Source organism: Paroedura picta, chromosome 4 (genome assembly GCF_049243985.1).
Source record: "Paroedura picta isolate Pp20150507F chromosome 4, Ppicta_v3.0, whole genome shotgun sequence".
In the NCBI taxonomy this organism is placed as follows: domain Eukaryota; kingdom Metazoa; phylum Chordata; class Lepidosauria; order Squamata; family Gekkonidae; genus Paroedura; species Paroedura picta.
Window position 1 is genome coordinate 85,833,750 of NC_135372.1, and position 23,970 is coordinate 85,857,719.

Genomic DNA, 23,970 nt, shown 5'->3' on the forward strand with positions numbered 1-23,970 from the left:
GAGCTCAGCCCTCCCATTATTGTGTTTGATAATTTACTCGGACTATTACCTGGGCAGGAGGCGTGCTCAAACGTACCTTGGGACCTCAAATTTCACATTGGGCCTGCCTGACTTCTTCTGAGAGAGCACAGTCCCGTGCCTCTGCCTTCAGCAAAGAACCTCAGGTGCTGTTCAGGAAAGTGACAGGGGAGTCATGAACGTTCTTCTGGCTGTTACTTTTTCCCTTTTGGTTGCTTTGGAGCCCGTGAACTGCCAGACAGGTAATACATTTTATGTGATTACTTTGCAAACTTGATACTGCTTAACAGTGGGGGGGGGGGCGGCGGGGGGGGGGGTTACACCGGCATTTAGTAAATGTCACTTTTTTTTTTTACATTCTGTATCTAGGCACTTTCCTAGTTTGTGTTCTACAGGTTTTTAAAAAGTAATGCTGAAATTAAGATCATAGTGCTATTGCTGATATAATGTTGCTTAATGCTAGATGTGATTATTTGAATTTATGTTCCATAACTCCTTTCACTGGTCTAAGGCCCCCGCACCTCTTGCTAAGCAGATATCTATGTTGTTAAAAGTCTGGTGGCAAATTTCCACATAATCACAGGTGTTCATTAATATTTGCCCCTTTATTTTTCTGAATGTATACATACCTGGCCAAGTTTATGTACACACACACACACACACACACACACACTGCTTCTGGAGAATATGCAGATCTTCCATATTTCTTTGGACGAAGACAACGAACAATGCAGCAAGCAAGTTGTGAGAACGTCTTTAAACCGATCCTGCAGAGCGGTCTAAGTAAGCCCTAAGGGGGAGGAGAAAGGGCGGGCCCTGTCCGGGATAAAAACTTGGAGGAAACAATGAAAAAAGAAACAATGAAGCAAGAAATTGCCAGTAAACATTTCAGCCAGAGATTTCCAAGTGTCACTCCAGGGCCAATCGGCCCATTGCCCCATCGCCGCACACAAGGAGAAGCTGCCTTCCCCGATGGCGAGTCCTCCCGCCGGCTTCCCCTCGTCCCCCCACCAGCCACCTTCGCAGGGGAATGCAGGGCCGCCGCCCTCCTTTCCCCTTCAGTAGCTGCCGCCCAGGCCCGTGCTGCCCGCGCGGAGCTTCTCGCCACGCCAGCCACCAGAAGGCTTCCCGGGGCCTGGCGTGCCGCTGAGAGAGGCTCCACGTGGCCTGCAGTGCCTCGCCTGCGGCTACTGGAAGGCCAACGAGCCCCGTGGCCCCGCGTGCCCTGGCGAGGGAGGCTGGTGGTGGGGTCCGACCCTTCGTTGGGGATGGCGCCTCCCGGTGAGGCCCGCCCACGCCGGCCGAAGCCTTCCGCCGCCCCACACAGGGCCCCGGGAAGCCTTCGCCCCATGAAGGCTTCGCCAGGGACCGGTCCTGCCGGCCACGCCTGCGCAGCACGCGCGGAGCATCCTGCCGCGGCACCGAAGGCCCTGGGAAGCCTTCGTCCTGTGAAGGCTTCGCCGGGGAGGGGGCCTAGCGCCCATTTTATTTCAAAATAAAATGGGCTTTCCCCCTAGTAAATAATATTTCAATTCATAAAATAAAATAAATAAAATTCACAAATTACAGAGCATTCAGACTTAAAAGACACAAGAATGGAAATACCAAACCACAGGACCAGTAAACTCATAGCTGTGAGCCCAATCCACCAAATACTCTCTGGAATAAGACGGAATAAGACTAATAAGACTGCTTTTCATGCCTTCTTCCATGTAGTGAGTGAAGGTCCCCTCTTCACCCACTGCAGATGTTTCACAGTTACCTTCAAACAAAATCTCCTATCCATGTGCAATGCTCTGTGAGCAGTTCTAATGGCTGGGTTTCCAGTTACACCCTTGTTTCTGGTGAGTAAGAAAGAAACAATGAAGCAAGAAGTTGCCAGTAAACATTTCAGCCAGAGATTTCCAAAGCCAGCTGCTTGCCACAGTGCTTACTTTGTGATTTAGCACTGAACTGGAAATACAGGAAGTGGTAGGACAGAGAAGAGTTACAAGACAGCACATGTTTTAGTCCACTGTTGGACAAGAATTGCAGCCCATGGTGATCCTGGTGGTGCCCCAGTAGGGAGAATCAGAGTCTGTCTGTCTTTCAAGTAGACAAAAATAGTGAAGGGTAGCTGTGTAGCTCTGCAGGAAAGCAATTGTGTTCAAGTCCAGAAACACCTTAGAGACCAACAAGAGCAGGGGTAGTCAAATTGCGGCCCTCCAGATGTCCGTGGACTACAATTCCCAGGAGCCCCTGCCAGCGAATGTTGGCAGGGGCTCCGGGGAATTGTAGTCCACGGACATCTGGAGGGTCGCAGTTTGACTACCCCTGAACAAGAGTTTCAGGGTCTAAGCTTGCCAGAGTCTGACAAAGGGGGCTTTGACTCTCAAAAGCTTATACCCCCAAACTCTTTTTGTTTTGCAAGGTGCTGCTGGACTCGACTTTAAGTGTACTGATTAAACATCCCCCTCTGGTGGCAGAGGAGGGTCTGGAAACCCTAATAAGCACATCTCGCTGCACTCCTTTGCCTCTGGTGACCCTTGCTATTTTGGGGGGCTTTCCGCACCGGGATCTTTGTAGCAAATTGGTTGCTGAATGAAAAATCGCCATTTAAAATAGTGGAATTCGTCGTTATGCATACCTGCCTTTGTAGTGGAATCCAGTTGCGTTTTGTAGCGTTTCCCACAGGCTTCCGGTCTCGGCAAAAATCGCTAGAAAGGAAGCGCTATTGCCAAGCTCGTCCCGCCCTTGGCCATCAAGCAGCCAATGGGCAGCCGTTAGCATGCTCCCAAACAGCCCCTTTCCCTTTAAGAAAGTTAAAAAAAAAAACAGACCCATTGCAACGAATCTGTGTTGATTCGTTGCAACGGAGAGACCTATCCAGCTGCCTGGTGTGTTTGAGCTGTCGTTTGATCGTTGCCACGCTCCCTCCGAGTGAAAAAAAAAATCCCCCCCCCCCTCACGGGCCCGATTTTCGGCTGAATGAATGTGTAAAAAATAAAGGGAAAATACATCAGCAAACGGGCTTTTCTGTTGTTTGTGCTTAGTGACTCTGTGGAGGGACTGAAGCCGGTGAAGCCTCTAAACAGAAAGAGGCTCGCTGGTGCGTTTATCCCCGCTCGCTCGGAGAAAAAAAAATGGCGATGGCTTCGCCGGAAGATCAGAGGAGAGAGCCAGGGGGAGGGACTTTGTAGAAACCGCAACAATGTTAACGCACAGGTCTTTTTCGCTAGTGTTGCAGATTGGTTGCAGGAGTGTATCGCTTTCCGGAGGGTGAATCCACTTTGGGGGATTTCCCTGAAAGCGCTACAAGGAAGCGCTTTTTGCAGATCGGTTTCAGGTGTGTGGCAGATTGTCAACGACGTTGTGCATAACGGCAAATCAGTAGCGTTTTCAATTGGCAACCATTGTGTGATTTTGAAGGCGTGCGAAAAGCCCCTTGGTTTGTCTAATCAAATGGAACATAGGAGAGAGTCTCAGCTGCTCCCTCCCCGATTGTTCCCCCTCATCCTTTTGTTCCCATTCTCCTTGAGAGCCAGCATGGTGTAGTGGTTAACAGTGACAGACTCTGGAGAACTGGGTTCGACTCCCCACTCCTCCCTATTAGGCCTGTTGGGTGACCTTAGGACAGTCGCAGTTCTCTCAGAACTCTTTCAGCCCCCCCCTGCCTCACAAGGCTGTGGGGAAAGCAGGGGAAGGGGATCACAAACTGCCTTGAGACTCCTTAGGGCAGAGAAAAGCAGGGTATAAAAACCTCTTATCCTACTGAAGCTGAAGAAGTTAAGAGAGAAGGAAAGATAAAGGGGCAGGGGAGTTGCAAATATTGTTCTCAGGTCCAGCACCCTGATTGAACAGTGCCATATAATGGATTTCTTTCTTCCTCACATAACGTATGATCCAGGCCAATCAAGGTGCAAACCTAATTATGTTATAGAGTTATGTTATAGAGTTGAGGGCAAATAAATGCCTGAATTGAGGAAGATTAAAAAAAATGAATGCATCTTGCCATGTCCTGGAAAAGTACCAAACAGATGCAGCCGCTGACAGAAGGGGCTGCAGATTCTGGCTTTGCTGATTGGAGGGGGACCCTTTGGGGGGGGCAGTGTCTGCACATGGGAAGAAACAAGGTGAGGATGTGGTGCATTAAAGTCTGCCCGCTCAAGTGGGGAAATTGATCTCTGTAGTTCATAAATCAGTTGTGAATCTCAGAGAACTTCAGGTGTAACCCGAAATGGATCCCTTGAGGGAAATTATGGGGTATTATAATCAATTGAACATTTATTGAATACTAGAAATTAAGCCCGCTGCACTCCAAATGCAGCGGGCGCTAGTGGTGTGGTTGGCTGGAGGGGCAGAAGGAAGGGAGGAAGAGAGCCAGAGAGAAAGATAGATAGAAAGAAAGAAAGAAAGAAAGAAAGAAAGAAAGAAAGAAAGAAAGAAAGAAAGAAAGAAAGAAAGAAAGGGAGGAAGAGAGAAAGGGAGGAAGAGAGAAAGAGATGAAGGAAGAGGGAATGAAAGTCAGTTAGAGAGGGAGAAAGGAGAAAGGAAAGAATGGAGGATGAAGCTATGTTGGGAGGAAGGAAGCTATGTGGTGGTGGAGGACGTGGGGCATGGAAGTGGTGGCGGAGGCGAGCAGGGATGCATGGAGGCATGGGAGAGGCGGCAGAGGGTCAATAAGGCTGGGTGGAGAAGTGTGCACGGAGGTCCGCATAGAGGGGGGGTCCTGGGAGTTTAAGGGGAGAACGCGGAGGTGAGCGGAGATGGAAAGTGCTCGGGAGCGCGGGGGGGAAACGGGTGGCAGGAAGCGGCGGCGGAGGTGGGGCCAGATGGGGAGGGGGAGAAGGTGGAGGTGATCGGGTATGGGGAGGGCTTTGGAGTGGGGTGGGAGGACGGGTGGCGGGAAGCTGCGGGATGGAAGTGCGTGTACATGGCAAAGGCTGTGAAGCGGGGTGGGGAGAATGCGGTGAGCGGGGATGGGGAGGGCTTGTAAGGGGGGAGAGGGCATGGCAGAAAGTGGCAGTGGTGGGGATCGATCGGCTTTGAACTTGCCTGGTCAGGTCCCAGGCGTAGTCGGGGCACGGCAGGGCCGGCGGTCCCTGGGCCGCATTGGAGGGGCAGGCGGCGACGTGGCTGGCTGTCCGGGAGGCTGCCAATAGTGGAATGTAGGCTAAGGCCGACTGTGGTGGAGGGTGGGCGGATCGGGAGGCGGCTGGCTGGTGAAGTGCTTCATCATTTCCTGGGGAAGTGTGGGCGCGGTGGGGCCAGCGCTGTCTGAGGCGCATGGGAGGGTAGGGCAGGCTGCGAAGTTCGTTGGACGCGTTGGAGGCGCTTCGCGCCGGGGGCTCCCTTGCCGGCGGCCTGACGCGTCGAAGGCGCTTCGCGCCTCCCAACGCGTCAGGCTGCCATCAATGGAGCGCCTCAGACAGCGCTGGCCCCACCGTGCCCACACTTCCCCAGGAAACGATGAAGCACTTCGCCAGTTACTTCCTTGTCAGCCCGGTGGGAATCGGCCAGGCCGATGGTCTGTCCAGAGGAAGGGGCCAATCAGGCCCCTTCCTCATCACGGACAAAGCCCTCCCACCAAGGGCTTAGCAAATTATTTAGTCCGCGGCGCCCATGGTGCCGCGGGCATGTTAAGGATATTAGCAAGAGGCCATGAACTGCAGGATCTTTTTATCTGCATTTACAGGGTCCTTTTCCCAGGTGGAAACTCTTAAATAAAGGACAACAACTTAAGTTTCACTCAAGGAAATTTATTGGGGAAGATATTGGGAGACACACTTAAAGCACACATGAATAAACATAAAAGTTCCTAAGAAATAAAACAGAAGAAAATGGGGGGTTCAGAGTAGAGTCAGGTGATAGTTACCTATTCCAGAAGAGTTGCAGATCAGAGGAGACTGACATGTGACCAGCAGCATGACAGTGAAGGTCTACGTTGGGAGCCATAGAATCATAGAGTTGGAAGAGTCCATACAGGCCATCTAGATGAACTCCATGCTCAGAGCAGAGTCTAAAGCAGAGGTTCCCAAACCTTTTGGGGCTGCTGCCCCCTTGGCTTCCAGGCCACATCTCTTGTGCCTCCCTCTCACATACGTCTTTCCTGATGTTAGGTCTACTGCAAATTTAAAACACACTATATTGCCTACAAGAGCCTCTTGTGGTACAGAGTAATAAGACAGCAGACATGCAGTGTGAAGCTCTGCCCATGAGGCTGGGAGTTCAATTCCAGCAGCTGGCTCTAGGTTGACTCAGCCTTCCATCCTTCCGAGGTCGGTAAAATGAGTACCCAGTTTGCTGCTGGGGGGTAAACGGTAATGACTGGGGAAGGCACTGGCAAGGCCCCCCTGTATTGAGTCTGCCATGAAAATGCTGGAGGGCGTCACCCCAAGGGTCAGACATGACCCGGTGCTTGCACAGGGGATACCTTTACCTTTACCTTTTATACTGCCTACACTTCTTTTTTGGTTGTTGTGCTGTAGCTATATTTTAGTCTGGAAAAAAATATATAAGTGCTTTGTAAAAGTTATTTGTAATAGATACTTTTCCCAATTCAGTGGTACCAGGATTTAAGTCAGGCAAAGGATGCCTCACCCGGAATCTGCAGCCACAACAGTTTCATGTTGCATAATAGATTCAGGTGGGTAGCCATGTTGGTCTGTAACAGCAGAACAAAGTTTGAGTCCAGTGGTATTTTAAGAATAAGCTTTATTCTGGGTATGAGCTTTCATGTCCATGCATACATCTTCAGATACATAAATGTTGCATAATAGGAAGGCTTGCTGTGTTTAGCAGCTTCTCCTCTGAGTGGGTAGGTTGTTCCTACATGGCCTTATGAATAACTGCCCCAACCCAAACACATTATGGACGCTCCTGGTGCCTCTTTCCTGGAACAGAAAATGCCCAACCTTTGCCACACCCCAAAAAGAAAATAAGACCACATATTTCTGAAGCAATAATCTGTTGCTAATTATGGTGGTGTTGTCAAGAGGATTATGGAAATCATGAGCACAAATAGTTCCGTCAAAAGAAGGGCTAATGTGCTCAGTCTTGAATTCACTACTAAAATAGAAATGTACAGTATTGAAAAACATCTTGATGTTCCTGAATTTTAATTTCAGATTTTGAATGTTCAGTCAAGTAAAAGCTCTGGCTGCACAGGACTAGACTAAACTGACACAGGCCAGTAGGTGCTTTTCAACACCTCTCATATTGTTGGTGGCCATATATGAAAAACAGAAATCTGGTTTAAATGTGCATATTTTCTGATAATGTTTCTGAAATGATTGATGGTCACACAATGAGATGCATTTTGTTATTTCATTTATCTCCAGCATTTATTCTGACACAGAATTCAAGGGGGAATACAAGGTATTCCAAGGCAGTAACCAAATCCTGACCTTATTAAGCTTTTGCCAGTTTTCTGTGTCATGCGCCTCTTCCAGTTTTATCCCAGGACTTACATATAATCCAGTCAACCTTCTTGGGCATTGTAGTGATTGCTTCCACACCAGTCCTGGGCAGTCCCTGGCCTGCCCGACTCAGATCCTCAGTTGGCCTGTGGCAAGGGAATGCGGGTAAACCATGTTCCCTTTTTTGCCACAGGCAAATTTGGGATGTATATTGGGCCTGAGTTGTCCGGAAGGGGGAGTATTGGTCAGTGCGCAGCACGGCAGAGCTACTCAGGGCATTTCTTTTTATTTGTAAAAACCTGGTATTGCATTGTTATGCAATCTCATGTTCTTACAAGTAAAAAACTAAAGCAGGACTTTGCTGCCCTGGCTGCCTCATGCAGATGCAGAAATCTGGGGTTGATGAGGGAAGCAGGTCAAATGCTCCCCTGGATGGTACTGGGAAGAATTGGGCTGACCTACCTCAAGCTGGAAACCAGGCAGCAGTGCAGCGCAATGCCTCCTGTGCGGTAATGGTCAAAGACAGCCAGGGAGAGTAGTGATTAGAGTGCTAGACTAGGAGGAAGAGCAGGCACGTTTGGATTAACTAAGAGCCTCTCTCTCCTTCTCTCTCAGCCTAACCAATCTCGTGAGGTTGTATAAGGATAAAATGGGGGATACAAAAACTTTTATTTCACCCTGAGCTCCTTGGGCAGGATAAAAATGCACTAACTAAATAAATGCACATGTGACTTCAACTCTGAGTATCCAGTGTTAAATATCTGCAGTTGGGTTATTTGCATCCATTTTCATTCTTTTACAATAGTGATATTATCTTAAATTGATCTTTTATTTGCCCTAACTTACCATATCCCATCCAGAGAGTTTGTTTTGTTATTTTTCCCTGATGATAAATTAATTAAATTAATTAAAAATAATTAAAAAATTAAAAAGAAATTGTGCAAGGGCTGCTTCTACTCTGAAAGCAATACAAAGGCTTTGGAAAGCCTTCTCTTTCAAGTGTTTCATGTTTGGTCTTTCAAATTGAAAGGAGTTATCCCTGGACATTGTATTTAAAAGTATAGCTATACACTTTTATGGGCTACTATATTCCTGAGGCAGAATTAACCTTTACTTGCTCTGTATTCAAATTTTTGTGTGTTTTTTTAAATGTAGCTCCATCTTTTACATAACTAGTTTGCTCTCCTCTTCAGAAAGTTATCTCATAAGAGAAAAGCAGAAATTAGTACATGAACTCTCCCTTGTGCTTGATGTGTTCCTTGGCTCATTTGCAGGATTCCAGCAGAAAGGGTTCAAACAGTTTGGTGTAGTGGTTAGGAATGCGGGCTTCTAATCTGGTGAGCCAGGTTCGATTCTGCACTCCCCCACATGCAGCCAGCTGGGTGACCTTGGGCTCGCCAGAGCTCTGATAAAGCTGTTCTGACCGAGCAGTGATATCAGGACTCTCTCAGCCTCACTCACCTCACAGGGTGTCTGTTGTGGGGAGAGGAAAAGGAAAGCAATTGTAAGCCGCTTTGAGACTCCTTCTCAAAGAAGAAGAGAAAAGCGGCATATAAGAACCTCTTCTATTGTCCAGCCTTGGTGAATCCTGGGCTAAATCGAGAGAGCAAGCCTCTACAAAGTTCTCACTTGCTATCTTGCAACTTGCCTGTCCTTAGGAATGAGAACATATTCCGCCTCTGACACAAACAAAGACCAGACTCTTGTGTCCATAATATAGCATAGAAGAGAGATTCTCTGTGATTAAAGCTTTTCTCACCTGTACTGTTGCCCCTCCCAGATATTTCTTGCATAACTATTAAAAGTACAGGAGCTAGAGGACTGGGACAGACTCTGCAGGTTGTGTCATTTCCCATTCCCATCTCAAATGAGTCAGAAAACTCCATATGCAAACAACTTTAAAGATGAACTGGCATTCAGATACCCACAGACAACAAACAATGAGAAGAGAATGAAAGGTATGCATAGCAAGGGGTTTGTGTGACAGAGGATTATGTTTTGAGAAAACAAAGCTAGTGAAGGAAGTGTTTGTCAGCATGGAGCTAAAGGGACAGAAAAATTGTCACCTGCTGATTTTCTTTATCATGGTGTTAGTCATGAAGAATAACTGTAAAATAAACCCATGATTATTACTTTTTTAATGCAAAGCACTATGCAGAATGTTGTCTCTGCTAAATGAGGTTCTCTGAAGGGATATCTATGTTAAACTGGGGATTAGAGATAGTTCTCTTCCAACATGTACCATAACCAGCAGCCAAATGCAGGACCCAGTTTGGATCAGCCCAAAGAACTCCCAAACAGCATTTTCCCCAGTAGAAATTCCCCTTCCCTGAACCTGGAAGTTCATTTCAGTAGGGGAAAAAATCCACTATTAATGTCTAGGTTTAATGTCTAGGTTTTGTTTAAAGAGGTGATGCAATGTTCCCATAGTATTTAATTACTTTAAACCAATAATGCAAATTATTTTTGAATTACTCTGAAATAAAATAAGCTCCCTATCTAATGTGGATTGTGAATCACCTGCTACTAGGACTCAGCATTTTCATTAAGCTGCGCCCCCCCTTCCTTTCATGGCAGACAACTACAAAACCTATGAAAAGATGGGGGCAAATGCATTTACCAAGTACAAGAAGCTGTTTTTTCTTTTGGTGCTAAACGTATAAGTAGGGGACCTACATCCCGCTCCACACCTGCTCACTTGGTTAGCTGTATAGCCTTCCTCAGGGCCACCACCACTACTTCTGTTTGCCTAGATTACATGTTGACAGCAAAGGTAAACCATTTGGTTCCCCCTCCCAATTCTTCTCCTCCCCCAGTCACCTAGTACTTGAGGCAGCTGTTCCTCCTCCTTCAAAACAAAGGCTAAGACTTAAGAAGAAGAAGAAGAAGAAGAGTTGGTTCTTATATGCTGCTTTTCTCTACCTGAAGGAGGCTCAAAACGGGCTTACAATCGCTTTCCCTTTCCTCTTCCTGATGTATGACAGTCAAAAATGCCACAAGAGACACTTCTGCCATATTGGAACTCCCTATCAGGGAGGTTGAGATGCCAGGAGTGATGAAAAGATAAGCTGTTCAAAATAATTGTTGCTGCATCAGTTTCTTGATAAGCTTTAAAATCCTTTCAAGAACTACATTCCTTTCTGAGGAAAGTCTGCCAACACCTGAATGATGAACATTCATTGGGATGCAAATTAAAAACTTTGTAACTGCAGTTCCAAAATAAAAACTCCAGCCTGGATGGGAAGGAAGACACCAATGGGCAATAAAATGATCAGTCAGTTTCATTACTGTTTGATAGAACTGGTCCTTAGAGAGTCACATGATGGAAGACTTTCATATTAGGCTAATGTTTATCATACTGGTATATTAAATGTATTTCACCTTTAGGTCATTTTGTAATGCAGCTGGAGAAACTTACTTGGCAAGAAAACTGTTTGCCTGGACCCATGGGGTCTTGCAGCCCAATCCAATGCATATTGGCTCAGAAATAATTTCCACTAAATTCAATTTAATTAACATTCATGGATAATCCATTATGGATTCTGGCATTGTTTGTGTTGTACTGTTTTGTTGCCAGAAATACACCAGAGAACAACTGAAAGATGTCATAATCTATGGCAGCCTTTCTCAAATTTTTTACTGTTGAGAAACCCCTGAAAAATTATTCCGGCTTTGAGAACCCCCAGAAGTGGCACGATCATATATGATCATATCACCCAATTTTTGTAGGTTCCCTGGCAAATGCTAGAAAATTCTAGGGTCCCAGATCAAAACAGGAGGCCTAGGAAAGTGAGCAAGATATTGTTGGGCACTAGCAGCAACACAGTTGTTTCAGGTTCGAATCTTGGGTGTGTGAAGGGAAGCCCAGACTAAAGTTTTTTTTTTTTTTTCTGCTTAACATTTTTATTGAAAGTTTTACACAACCACACAAAAGACACAAAATCTATAAAGCATTACTACCTACACCCCTTAACCCCCAATATCAACTAATAATAAAGACACCTCCCCCACAAACCAAAAACATACAATAACAACAACAACAACAAAAACATTTAGGAAAGACCCCCAACCATCTACAAATCAGGTTCCTTAATTTTCGAATACCACATGCTCAAAAAATATTATTGAAAATCCAAATTTCACAATTAAATCATTCATTGACCATTCATAATTATAATATATATCCTTAATTAAAAATAATAATATGATGAAATACATATTTACAACTAATAAATGTTTACTTTAGAATACACTTCATCCTTGTCTTAACTAATTTATTCAACATAACCAATAATACTACTCTCATTTACCTTATTACTTTTAAGATAATTAACAAATGGCTCCCAATTTTTTATAAAACTATCTAGCATTTGGTCTCTCATTAATATTGTTAACTTATCTAATTCTGCATACTCCTTAACCTTATCCAACCATTCATTTACACTTGGTATTTTTTCATTTTTCCAGTATTGAGCATAAATTATTCTTGCTGCTGAAATCATGTAAAGTAATAGTATTCTCCTTGCTTTTACTATTTCAGGATCCAAAATATTTAATAAGTATAGTTCTGGTTTAAGTTTCAAGTCAAGCTTTGTTATTTTCCGAGTATATTGATGGATCTGTACCCAAAATTTTTTTGCCTCTGGACATGTCCACCAAAGGTGATAAAAAGTACCATCAACCAATTTACATTTCCAACATTTTGTTAAACCATTTTTGTATATTTTAGACAATAATACCGGAGTCAAATAACATCTATACAGCATTTTGTAGTAATTTTCCCTTATATTAGTTGCTAATGTAAATTTTATATCTCTTTTCCATACCATCTCCCATTGCTGAAGCTTAATAGTGTGCCCTATATTTTGTGCCCAACGAATCATTGATTCTTTTATCACTTCCTTCTCAGTATCTTTTTTAAGTAACATATTGTAGATCTTTGCAATTAATTTCTCTTCTTGTTCATATATACACAGATCAGCCTCATTTTTTAAATTTTCAAACTGATAAACCTGTCTATCAGTTTTGAATTTGTCATATAACTGTCTATATAGAAACCAATTGCAGGTACCACTTGCTACTGTTATATCTTCCTTCTGTTTAAATTTTATTTGCTGTTCAGAGTAATCTAACAGATCTTTATATTTTAGATACTCCTCTGAGTGCCATTTTTCCCTACCATATAATGCCTCATGTGGCGACACCCAGTATGGAATTTTTGGCCACAATTGGTTCTTATATTTAGACCAAGTTCTAAACAGTGCCCGCCTTATACAATGATTTTTAAATGTTTGATGTATTCCTGCTTTCCCAAACCAGAGGTATGCATGCCAACCAAATTTTAAGTCATGACCTTCTAACTTTAAAATATAATTATTTCTTAACGTTAACCAGTCCTTGATCCAAACAAAACTTGCAGCATGATAATACAGTTCTAAATTTGGTAAGTTCAATCCACCTCTTTCTCTACTATCAAACAAATTTATTAACTTTATTCGTGGTTTCCTTCCCTGCCAAATAAATTTTGATAATTCCTTTTGCCAATCTCTAAATGGTTTCTCAGATGATATTATAGGGATTACCTGAAATAAAAATAACAATCTGGGTAAAATATTCATTTTAATAGCTGCAATTCTACCTAACAGAGACAGTGGTAAATTCCTCCATTTGTCCAAATCTCGTTTTATATCACACCAAGTTTTCCTATAATTATTATCAAACAATGTATTATTTTTACCAGAAATTACTACTCCTAAATACCTAATTTTCTTCTCTATTTTAAAGTTTGTTTTTGCCTCTAAAGTCATTTGATCCTTCTTTTGCATATTAAGTGCCAAAATTTTAGATTTCTGATTATTTATTTTAAGCCCTGATACTAAGCTAAACTTCTGAAATATTGACAAAGCTTTTTGAGAAGATGATATTGGATCTTCTAATAACAGAACTATATCATCTGCAAAGGCCCTAATTTTAAATTCTTCTCCCTTAATTTTTATCCCCTTAATCTCATTATCTTCCCTTATTTTATTCAATAATATTTCCAAAACCAAGATAAATAATAATGGTGAAAGAGGGCATCCCTGGCGTGTACCTTTTCGTACATGACACATCTGTGAACACTGTCCATTAATCTTAATATTTGTTACCTGTTCCGAATATATCACTCTTATACCTTTCATAAATTTCTCTCCTAATCCCATCTTTTCTAAGCATTTCTGCATAAACTTCCAATTAACGTTGTCAAACGCCTTTTCTATATCTAAGAAAATTAAGGCTGCTGGTTTATCTATATGTAAATTCAAATATTCTATCACATTAATCACAATTCTTAAATTATCTTTAATTTGTCTTTTAGGAAGAAAACCTGATTGTTCTTTTTTAATATAGTCTTTTAAGACACTTTTCATCCTTTGAGCCAATATATCTGAGAAAATTTTATAATCATTATTTAACAAAGCAATAGGTCTGTAGCTTTTAACATCCAATACCTCCTGTTCCTCTTTGGGAATTAGCGTTATATACGATTGTTTCCATGAACTAGGGATTTCCATTCCTTCCAATATGTCATTCATAGTTATCTGCAGGGGCAGTAGTAACTCATCTATACATGTTTTATAAAAGATATTTGAGATCCCATCAGGACCAGGAACTTTATTCAATTTACTTCTTCTTACACTCTCTATAATTTCGCTTACTGTAATAGGTGCATTTAAAAGTCTCCGTTGGTCATCTGTAATAGACATTACATTATGTTGACTTAAATAGCTTTCAATTATTTTTTCATCTATTTTCTGATCCCTATACAAATTTGAAAAAAATTGAACAAAACGTTCTTGAATATTTTTCTCTCCTGTTAATACTTCTTGTCCATCTTTTAGTTTTATTATTCTTCTTTTTGCCTTTTCTTGTCTCAATTTAATAGCTAGCCATCTACTTGGTTTGTTAGCAAATTCGAAATTATTTCTTTTAATAAATTTCATTTTTTTCTCCATATCAGAATCCATTAACATAGAGAACTGCCTTTGAAGATCTTTCTGTTTTTGCCTTAACTCATCATTAAAGGGGTCTGCTTTAATTTCTTTTTCAATTTTTCTCAGTTCACCTATTAATTTTTTCTCCTTTTCTCGCTGTTTCCTTTTTAATCTTGCACTCAGTTGTATAAAAATACCCCTCATAAAAGCCTTAGCAGTGTCCCATACAAAGTAATTCTTGACTCCATTATTTAAATTGAATTTGAAAAATTCTTTTATTTGCTTTTTTCATTGTTCTACCATATCTTTGTTTTTAAATATTGCTTCATTTACTCTCCACATCATCCTCCCCCTGTTCGTATCCTTAAGTACCATTGATACAGCATTATGATCTGAGAATACTTTAGGTTCAATATCTACTTTTAATGTTTTCAAAGCTAAATCTCCTGAAACCCAGATCATATCAATTCTAGATAGTGACTTATGTCTATCAGAATAAAAGGTATAACCTTTCGAGTTCCCATTTTTCAATCTCCATATATCCATCAGATTCAAATCTTCTATCATATCAAAAAAAGGCTTAGGAAGCTTTCCTTTTGGATTCTTAACCAATTTACTTACTTTTTTATCTAATTCTAAGTTTACAACCCCATTGAAATCTCCCATTAAACACCAACTTTCATATTCCAAAGATGAAATTTTTTTAGTTAAATCTGTTTTCTCTCATTTGGCGCATATATTGCTAACATCATAATCTTCTTGCCTAGACAACTAATTTCCACCCCTAAATATCTTCCTCTGTCATCCTCGATAATTTTTTGTGGAGATAATAACGGATTAATATACATCACAATGCCATTCTTTTTAACATTATTTGAAGCTATAAATTCATTACCCAATGATTTATTAATTAACAAATTACTGTTATTTTTCCTAATGTGTGTCTCTAACAAACAAGCTACATCTATCTTTTGGTTCTTTAAGTAATGAAAAACCTTTTTTCTTTTCTGTGGTATATTCAAACCATTAATGTTCCAAGACCAAATTTTATAACTCATCATTCAATAATTAATATAAACAAAAATACAGGTTTTGAGTCTTATCCTCTTGATCCTTGATTTTCCTCTTCTGTCTTTTCTTCTTCAGTTGAAAAGTCTCTTTCAAATTTCTGCCAAAAATCTCTTGCCTGTTGTAATGTTGTCAATCTATATTTTTTTGTCTTCCATTTAAAGGAGACTCCCTCTATTTCTTCCCATTTGAAAATTATTCCATTCTTTTTCAAAGCTTCAGTCAGGAAGCCATAATCTCTTCTTCTTTTTAGAATACTAAGGGGGATTTCCTTCATAATAGGTATCTCCTTTCCTTCACAGACAAGTCTTTTTGTAAAATGCAGTTTTAACACATCATCTCTAGTTTTCTTCCGAAGAAAGAATACCAAAACATCTCTAACAATATTTTTCATTTTAGAATATCTTGAGTTCACTCTGAATACACGGTCTATTTCCACTTCTAAAGCCTCCTCTGTTATGTTAATAAATTCAACCAGTATTTTAATCATTTTTTCTCTAATATCTTCAGCCTCCTCCTCCTTAATTCCTCGAAATCTCAAAGTCCCTTCTCTCTGTCGCAGTTCCAGACGTGCCTGCTCAACCATCAAATTCTCATGAACTTTAACAATATTTTTCTGTTCCTCATTTATGCTTTCCATTTGTTCATTCATCTTTTTAAACTCTGAATTTAACTTTACAGTAACAGTTTCTATAGCTTTAAGTTGAGTTATTTCTTTTTTCAACTCTCCTAGTTCCACATCCATTCTTGACAACTTATCTTCCATTTTATTTAACTTATCATCAATGCCGTTTAACCTTGAGGTTGCATCAGCTTTAAAATTCAGAGAGCATTCCTATTAAATAGTCCAATTTAGTTGATTCAGAATCTGTACTATTTTTTCTCCTTGAGGTGGCCATATTCTCTCAAACTCTCTAAATATTTAACTCAATATAGCCTAATTCACCGTTTGATTTTTAAACAATGAATACCATATGACATATGCAGCTTCCAACTGACATATGCAGCTTCCAACTGAATACCATATGACATATGACATATGCAGCTTCCAACTCCTCTTTTATGTCTGCAGACAGCTTTGTTCAAAAGTCTTCTAATATATAAGAAGGGAGTCCTTGTTACTCTCAAGTAAATTGTTACCGGCAATTAATTATAGCTTGGTATAGCGAAAACTCCTTTTTTTACATCTGTCAAGACCATAAGTCAGCACGTTTCTTTTCCAACCTGGTATGTAGACAGCCTCCTTATTCAAATACATTCATCAATCTTCTTTAAATTGGAGATAACAGCCATTGCCGGCTATAGGAAAACACTATCCACTGAGTAGCTTGATGGAGCCTTATCTCAAACAGCTGGAACCCCTCGGAGTAAGTAACTTCAAAGTGTATCCACGCCGCTTTTAAAAGACTTATCGGCAGCCTGGACACCCCCTTTTCGCAGGGGGGTGGAAGTCTGACAGAGGAATAAAAAAATATATATCCTCTATCGCATACTTGCTCAGTAGTAGTGCTCAGCTAAGAAAGCTGAGCTGCCTAGCCCGCGATAGCCGGAACCGGAAGCCAGACTAAAGTTTTAATGGTAAGCAGTTCTGACTCAATCACTCCTTTGTGCAAGCAATTTTCCTTATTCCCCATTTGAATACCTTGCGTCTAGAAGCATATGCAAACTTTTGGCCAAACCGTTCCTTAGTGATACTTATCTATCTTTTCTTGGGAAACTTTGGGCTATTCTGCACCTGATAAATATAGTGAAATGCTTACCTTTTGAAGATGCCATAATTTTGGCATTATGCATGATGTCGCCAACCTCCCGTGTCCATCCAGCAAACCTCACGCAATGTCTGCCATTTTAAAGCAGTAGTTGGGGAATCACATAACGTGGATTCCGCAGCCTATGTAGCGCAAGCTACAGGAAAGCAACCAGAAAGTCACATGCTAAAGAAATGTACAGAGATGAAGAAGCATTATCTCTGCCTCCAATGTCCCACCCTCCCTCTCCCTTCTCCTGGGGGTGTTTTTTTTTAAAGATAAGACTGCCTGGAGTAATGAATAGGCATTCAATCGTGCAGGCAAAGCCAAAAAGAATTTCCCCCCAAAGTTGTCAGACAAAGCATTCCTATCTATATCCCCCCCAATCAGGAATGAGATTTTTTTTTTTTAAGATTCCATATTTGTGATTCCGTAAAGAAAATTAGCGGGCATTGCGGGCCCTTAAACACATTATGAAAGGGGATTGGCTGCCTGGCTTGACTGACAGGCAGAAGAGAGTTGCGTGTAAAGTTGCTCTCTTCCACCATTTTCAGCAGTGCTTGAGGAGTGTAAGAAACACAAGAAGGTGGCAGATGAAAGCAAGAGAGACAGAAGGTGAGGAATGGCCAGAGGTGTGATAATTTTTCGCATTACGGCATTTTGCTGGTGTAACGCTATTTTTTAAAATGTGTAGAAATTCTCTTCCAGTTATCAGAAACAAACCCATCAAGCTATTGTTTGGGCTTCCAGCACATAGCTCCTATCAGCAAGATTCAGTTTTGGCAATAAATATAGGCTTTCAGGTACATTATGGTGTGACCAGTGACCAGTCTACCTGTACTTTTTTCTGGGTATCACATCAAAATTGCAAGATGCCATAGTCCCACTGTATATCACATTGGTCAGACTGTATCTGGAGTACTGCGTGTAGTTCTGGAGGCCTCACTTCAAAAATGGTGAGGATAAAATTGAGAGGTTTCAGAGGAGAGCAACAAGGATGATCTGGGTCCTGCTCTTTTTAAATATCTGAAAGGTTGTAATTTAGAGCAGTGGTCCGCAACCTTTTTCGGGCTGGGGACTGGGGGGGGGGAGAGGGAGGCCCAGGGACTGGGGGGAGAGGGAATTGCACTGACGCCTGCAAACCAGCCAGCGCGCCTCCCTCCTCCCCTGCAGCGCAGTGCTCGCTGCGCTGGGAGCAATTGGCTGCCTCCTCGCACAGTAAGAGCCATGCTGCGGGGGGGAGGTGTGGTGCCGGCGTGCCAGTGGGCACAAACATGTGCCATCGCCTCCCCCCACAGAGCAGTGCTTGCTGCGCCGGGAGGCGGCGATTGCTCTGGGCGTAGTGAGTGCACACTGCGGGGGGGTGGGGTGGGGGAGGGAGGCGCACCTTTCTCCCCCTGCCACGAACCGGTACTGAGGCCCCCACTGCCCGGTACTGGGCCGCGGCCTGGTGGTTGGGGAACACCGACTTAAAGGATAGAACCCATGGTAATGGCTTTAAACTATGTGTAGGATGGTACTGGCTAGATATCAGGGAATAATTTCAGCAGAGGATTTGGCTGCCTAAGGAGGTGGTGAGCTCCCACTCACTGGTGTTCTTTAAGCAGTGGCTGGACAGATACTTAACCTGGATTCATTGAGCAGGGGGTTGGGCTAAATGGACTGTATAGCTCTTCCAACTCTATGCTTCTATGATTCTGTGATTCTTGTGCTATAAAATGTGACAAGTATGCATAGATACCTTGGTTTTACAATTTGGCAGAATGGCTGTACTGTCTATTCCTATTTAACATACCTTAAGTACCAGAAGTAAGTACCGCCTCAGTGCTAAACAGCAATAGGGATTTCCTCTGTCCAAAGATTTCACTGTCTTGGGGAGATATATTCCAAAGCCTGTAGAAATAGATTAACCTCCTAGTATTAGGATCTACTGTGATCTTGATTTATTCCTTTTTTATTTTTGGCAGTTCGGGGAAATCTTCAGCCATGGATGCAGGGTCTCATTGCACTGACTGTATTCTTGGCTCTGGCAGGGATTGCTTTCATAGTCCATAAATTCTGGTGCCAGGATAAAGAGTAAGTACTTTCTTTCCTTTTCTTCTATCACACAAAGAATGTCGAGGCAACCGTTCTGCCCTTCTTTCGCTGTCAATAATTTGCTCATGGTCTAGGATTTGGCATAGAAGCTATGCACAAAACAACACATGACCTTTTCTTTTCTCATCCATGTTTTATGGGTTCCATTGACTTGGAAAGTAACATTATTTTGATATGTGTTCTAACACTGAGACAATAGTCCAAAGTCTAAATATTGACTAAAAACATTCCCATCTCATTTTCTGTAATGATGACAGTGTTGTGAAACAGAATTTGGATGGAAATGGAAATCTGTTAGTTTTTTAATGGTACAAATTTAATATTAGTCCATGATATGAATATACAAATTTTAGCTGAAAATTAGTGGGTTAGATATAACAAAATTTTCAACTATCAAAAAAGTAGTATCCTTTGATCACCAACAGGCTGTGATGGGGATCATGGGACCTGCATGAACAAAACCTAAATAGGATTATTTATTTATTTCATTCATATGCTGCCCTTCCCTATGACTCAGGGCAGCTCATAAAGTTGAAAATACAACACACATACAAATAAAATAAATAATATTAATTTATAAAATTTCAATAAAATCACATGGGAGTTGTAGCAAGGGTGAAAATTGAGCAAGATTGAACAAAAAATCTGACTGGCTCCAACCCATAATGAAATTATTTTCCTTCATTGAAGTCAATTGATTTAGCAAGATGTTACTCTGCCTAACAGTGCATTGTACATAAACAATTAATACTTTTTCTGAAACAGCAGTACTTTAGTCAGTTTACAGTTCTTGCATGTACATCTATGAATCTTGCTGGGCTTCCATGGTATCTATGGTTGGACCAGAATTGTCTGGGTCTCATAATTCTTTTGTTTTGTTTTTCCTGCTAGACCAGTGTCTAATGAAAATGATAAAAGAAAATAGTAGTCAAATGAGATAAGAAAAGGGAGATATATTTGCATCTCCTGCAAACTCTATCCTCCTGGATTTCTAATTTTTTCCTAATGCATTATTTTGACAGAAAAGACCCAGAGGTCTTCAAAGGAAGCGACATGGGAGATATGGCCATTCCCAATGGTATAGAAGGAGATTATTCTACAACTGCTGCAGATTTCAGGTTAGGATCCTTTCCTAACACAGTAAAACTTTAACATTAAGCAAGTTATGTATACATTATAGGGCACTTGCTGAGAAAGTTAATTTCAAACTAACCTTTGTTTGGTCTTATTTACTTTGATTGATTTTCTGCCTTGTAACCTGACTTGATTGTATGGCAAATCTATCTATCTGTCTGTCTGTCTGTCTGTCTGTCTGTCTGTCTGTCTGTCTGTCTGTCTGTCTGTCTGTCTGTCTGTCTAGGGAACTTTTATGCCACCTTTCCTAGGGAACCTGTCTGAGGTTCCTTACAAAATAATATAATGAAACATAACTGTGGCAATCTGAACAGTCCTATGGAGCCCAGGTGATGTCAGGGTATACAGAATAGCCTGGCTGGGCAGAAAGATGGGCCAAGAGGGATGCCAGGATGCTATGTAGAGAGCTGGGCCAGCTCTGTTGGTGCACAACATTTAAAGATGGTCCAGAGAAGGCTGGGGTAGGAGAGGAAGCAGATTGTCTCTGGCTAAGTCTGGGGCCTCTTATGCATGGCGGCAGCTACTGCATACTGCAGTACTGCTACTGCCCGTTGCGGCAGGCCAGGATGCCCCACCATTACCCGTGTATGCACAGGGGCGGGGCATGCTGGGCTGCCCCGGCGTAGTGCACGCACTGAATGCCGGGGCCAGAAGGTAAGCCAGCACGGCGGGAGTGGGGTAGGTTTGGAAAGCCCGGGGAGGGAGTGGGGGGGCCCAGGCCCCCTCCACAAGCCCAGGTGGGGGCAGGAGGTCGCCCCTGGTCCCGTGGAGCCTGCAGGGGCGCGCAGTGTAGGGTCAGGGACACTGTAGGGTCGGGGCTGGGCAGGCCAACAAGCCTGGGACTGGCGATTACGCATAGCGCCAGCCCGCTGCAGCCCCGGCTTACCCAGGAAGCTGCAGAAGATCCCACAGTTGCTTACCACGGGCCTTCTGTAGCCCTGGGCCGGGATGCACCCGTACTGGCGGCAGCAGCGAGCGTTATCAGTGATTTTAACCGAAGCACTCCTGCCGCCAGCGCGGGCATTCTGGCCCGTGCATAAAAGGCCTGGGGCAGGAAAGCCTTGAGGAGATGGGGGTAGAAGAGGAGGCAGAACAAGGTCATGAAGGTACAGGGTGGGCATGGAGGTATGACAGAAACAATGGTGCTCCAACGGGAAGGCCAAGGAGGATCAACAGAGACTGGAACTGGTCTGAGGCCACAGGCAAGGGTTATAAGAAGAGTAAAAGTTATATATTAAAACCCTGCATTAAAAAACCCTGCCAGAGAATAAAAACAAATGAGACAGTTTAAAATGAATTTAACAATTTTGGACTAAAAACGCAATGTAAAATAATGTTTAAGACCAGTCCCTTTAAAAGCCTGGATAAACAAGAATGTTTTGGCTAAACATTCTAAAAGAAACACATCTAAAAGAAAGTAACATAGGCACCAGGAGAGCCTCAAGGGAAAAGACATTCCACAGATGAGGTACCACAACAGAGAAAGCCCTGTCTCTGATTGCTGCCTGCCTTACCTTTGAAGGTGGGAAAAAGACTACACCCCACCCCCCCGGGCCTCAGTAAAATTGTCAAGCGTTGACCGTTCCCCAGTGTTAAAAAGGTTGGGGACCACTGCTTTAAACTACCAGGCCCAATGTGAGATATGTTTCAGAGAAAGAAACTTCTATCTTTTATAGGACTGAGCCTGAACCATTGGATTGAATTTGAACATGAAACAGAGCTACCTTCTTATTTGTTTACCTTATAATTTCTGCTCATCTACTAAAACACCTGTTCACTGGTCAGTCAGGTGAAACATCCTGTTATCCAGTTCTGCTTTTCTACTCACTACAGAATAGTACTGTTTATTTCACACGGTATCATGTTAGTTGCAAAAGCTGGAAGTTATATTACTCAGTCCATAGACCCTGGCACCTATACAGTTAATTCCAATAGAATGGGAACAAGAAATGGAAACATTACAGCTTTACTTTGGCATGATTGCTTAGAATGAAGGGCAGCAGTGCAAATAATTCATATATTTACATCAAATTCCAGTTTCCAGGCCCTTCACATCAGCATGGTGCAGTGGTTAAGAGGTTCTAATCTGGCAAGCCGGGTTTGAGTCCCTATTCCCCCACATGCAGCCAGCTGGGTGACTGAACAATAGCATCAGGGCTCTCTCAGCCTCGTCCACTTCACAGGGTGTCTGTCGTGGGGAGTGGAAAGGGAAGGTGATTGTAAGCCACTTTGAGACTCCTTCTGGTAGAGAAAAGCGGCATATAAAAACCAACTCTTCTTCTTCTAAAAACTGACCTTGTTCTTAATATTTCAGCTGTGAAGAAGGCTTCCATGTCTATGAAAACCCTATTGAAAATGATTGTGGAAATACAATTGAAGTTCTTTCTACTGAAATGTAGCATCATCCCTGGGCATCATTTCTTGATTTTTGAAAAAAATATCTTCTATCCTACAAGCTCCATAGTCCACACATGATGACACCAACACTTACTCGGAATATGGATTTACTCACTCTACTTGATCTGGTGACTCCATGAAACTCAAAGCACTTTCTGTTTAAACCTGTGTGGTGAATTCATTTGTTGTTGCTATGGGTGAAGTTTGAAGGAACCAACTTTTGCTATGTGGGTTCTAGATTTTTCACATAAGGAGCTGACCACTGGAGTCTTGCATTTTTAAGAACCCATGTGGCTTCCATTTCTTAACCACATATGATTCCTTCTTAGTACATTAGCATATTTTGCTGAACTGCTATAGCCAGCCTATAAAGTCATTGTAAGTCTTCCATAAACCATTGGGATGTTCTCATTCACTATATGGGACTTTCTTCCCTAGAAATGACTGTTTCTCCTTGACAGTAGTTCCTTGTATTGTGACCAGGCAGCTTACAAAGAAGGAAGCAGTGACACAGCAACAGTAAAGTGGGAGGTATTTATGGTGGGGAGTGTATATGGTAATGTTCCACAAGGCTGCTATCATTTTATTTTTGAACTGCTATGGAATTGCTACAGAGTCCATCTGTTATGTGAGTTTGGAGAAGGTTAATATGAAGCAGTATGGCTTGTCTGCTTTCTTCCTTTGCCTCCATCAAAAGAGCATTTGTTATATTCTATTGCATCTTGTCTTCTATTCATTGGGTACAGGTTTTAAAATGCTCCCTTTCCCCCAACATAGAAACAAAATCCCGCTTATAATTTGCCAGTATTAAATGGAATTTACCATGCTATTCATATTTTATATGTTGTCACCAATAAAGATATATGTTTATATATATGTGTGTGTGTGTATAAATATTGTGTGTGTGTGGACATTCAGAACAACTTTTCAAGGTTTAGTGACCCAATGTGGTCAGAATTCCAAAGGGTATGAGTCTCATAGCTTGGATGTGTCCCACCATCAGAGAACCCCTTTGGGTCAAATCCCACAATCCATCAACAGAAAGCTTTGAGGGTGACAAATATTTCCTATGTTCCCTTCCCTTCCAAAGCCCTTTCCAGTCCCAAGAAACATTTTTCTCTGAGACATGGGATTTGAGTG

At 42.3% G+C, this 23,970-nt stretch overlaps 1 protein-coding gene across 1 annotated transcript; it reads left to right on the forward strand.

The window, feature by feature from the left end:
* The first annotated feature begins 23 nt into the window (after window positions 1–23).
* On the forward strand, window positions 24–23,704 carry PDZK1IP1 (PDZK1 interacting protein 1). Its single transcript, XM_077333836.1, has 4 exons — window positions 24–260; window positions 19,170–19,278; window positions 20,322–20,417; window positions 22,748–23,704. The coding sequence occupies exons 1-4, from the start codon at window positions 194–196 to the stop codon at window positions 22,830–22,832; spliced, it is 357 nt and encodes a 118-aa protein (XP_077189951.1). The 5' UTR covers window positions 24–193; the 3' UTR covers window positions 22,833–23,704.
* Window positions 23,705–23,970: the final 266 nt, after the last annotated feature.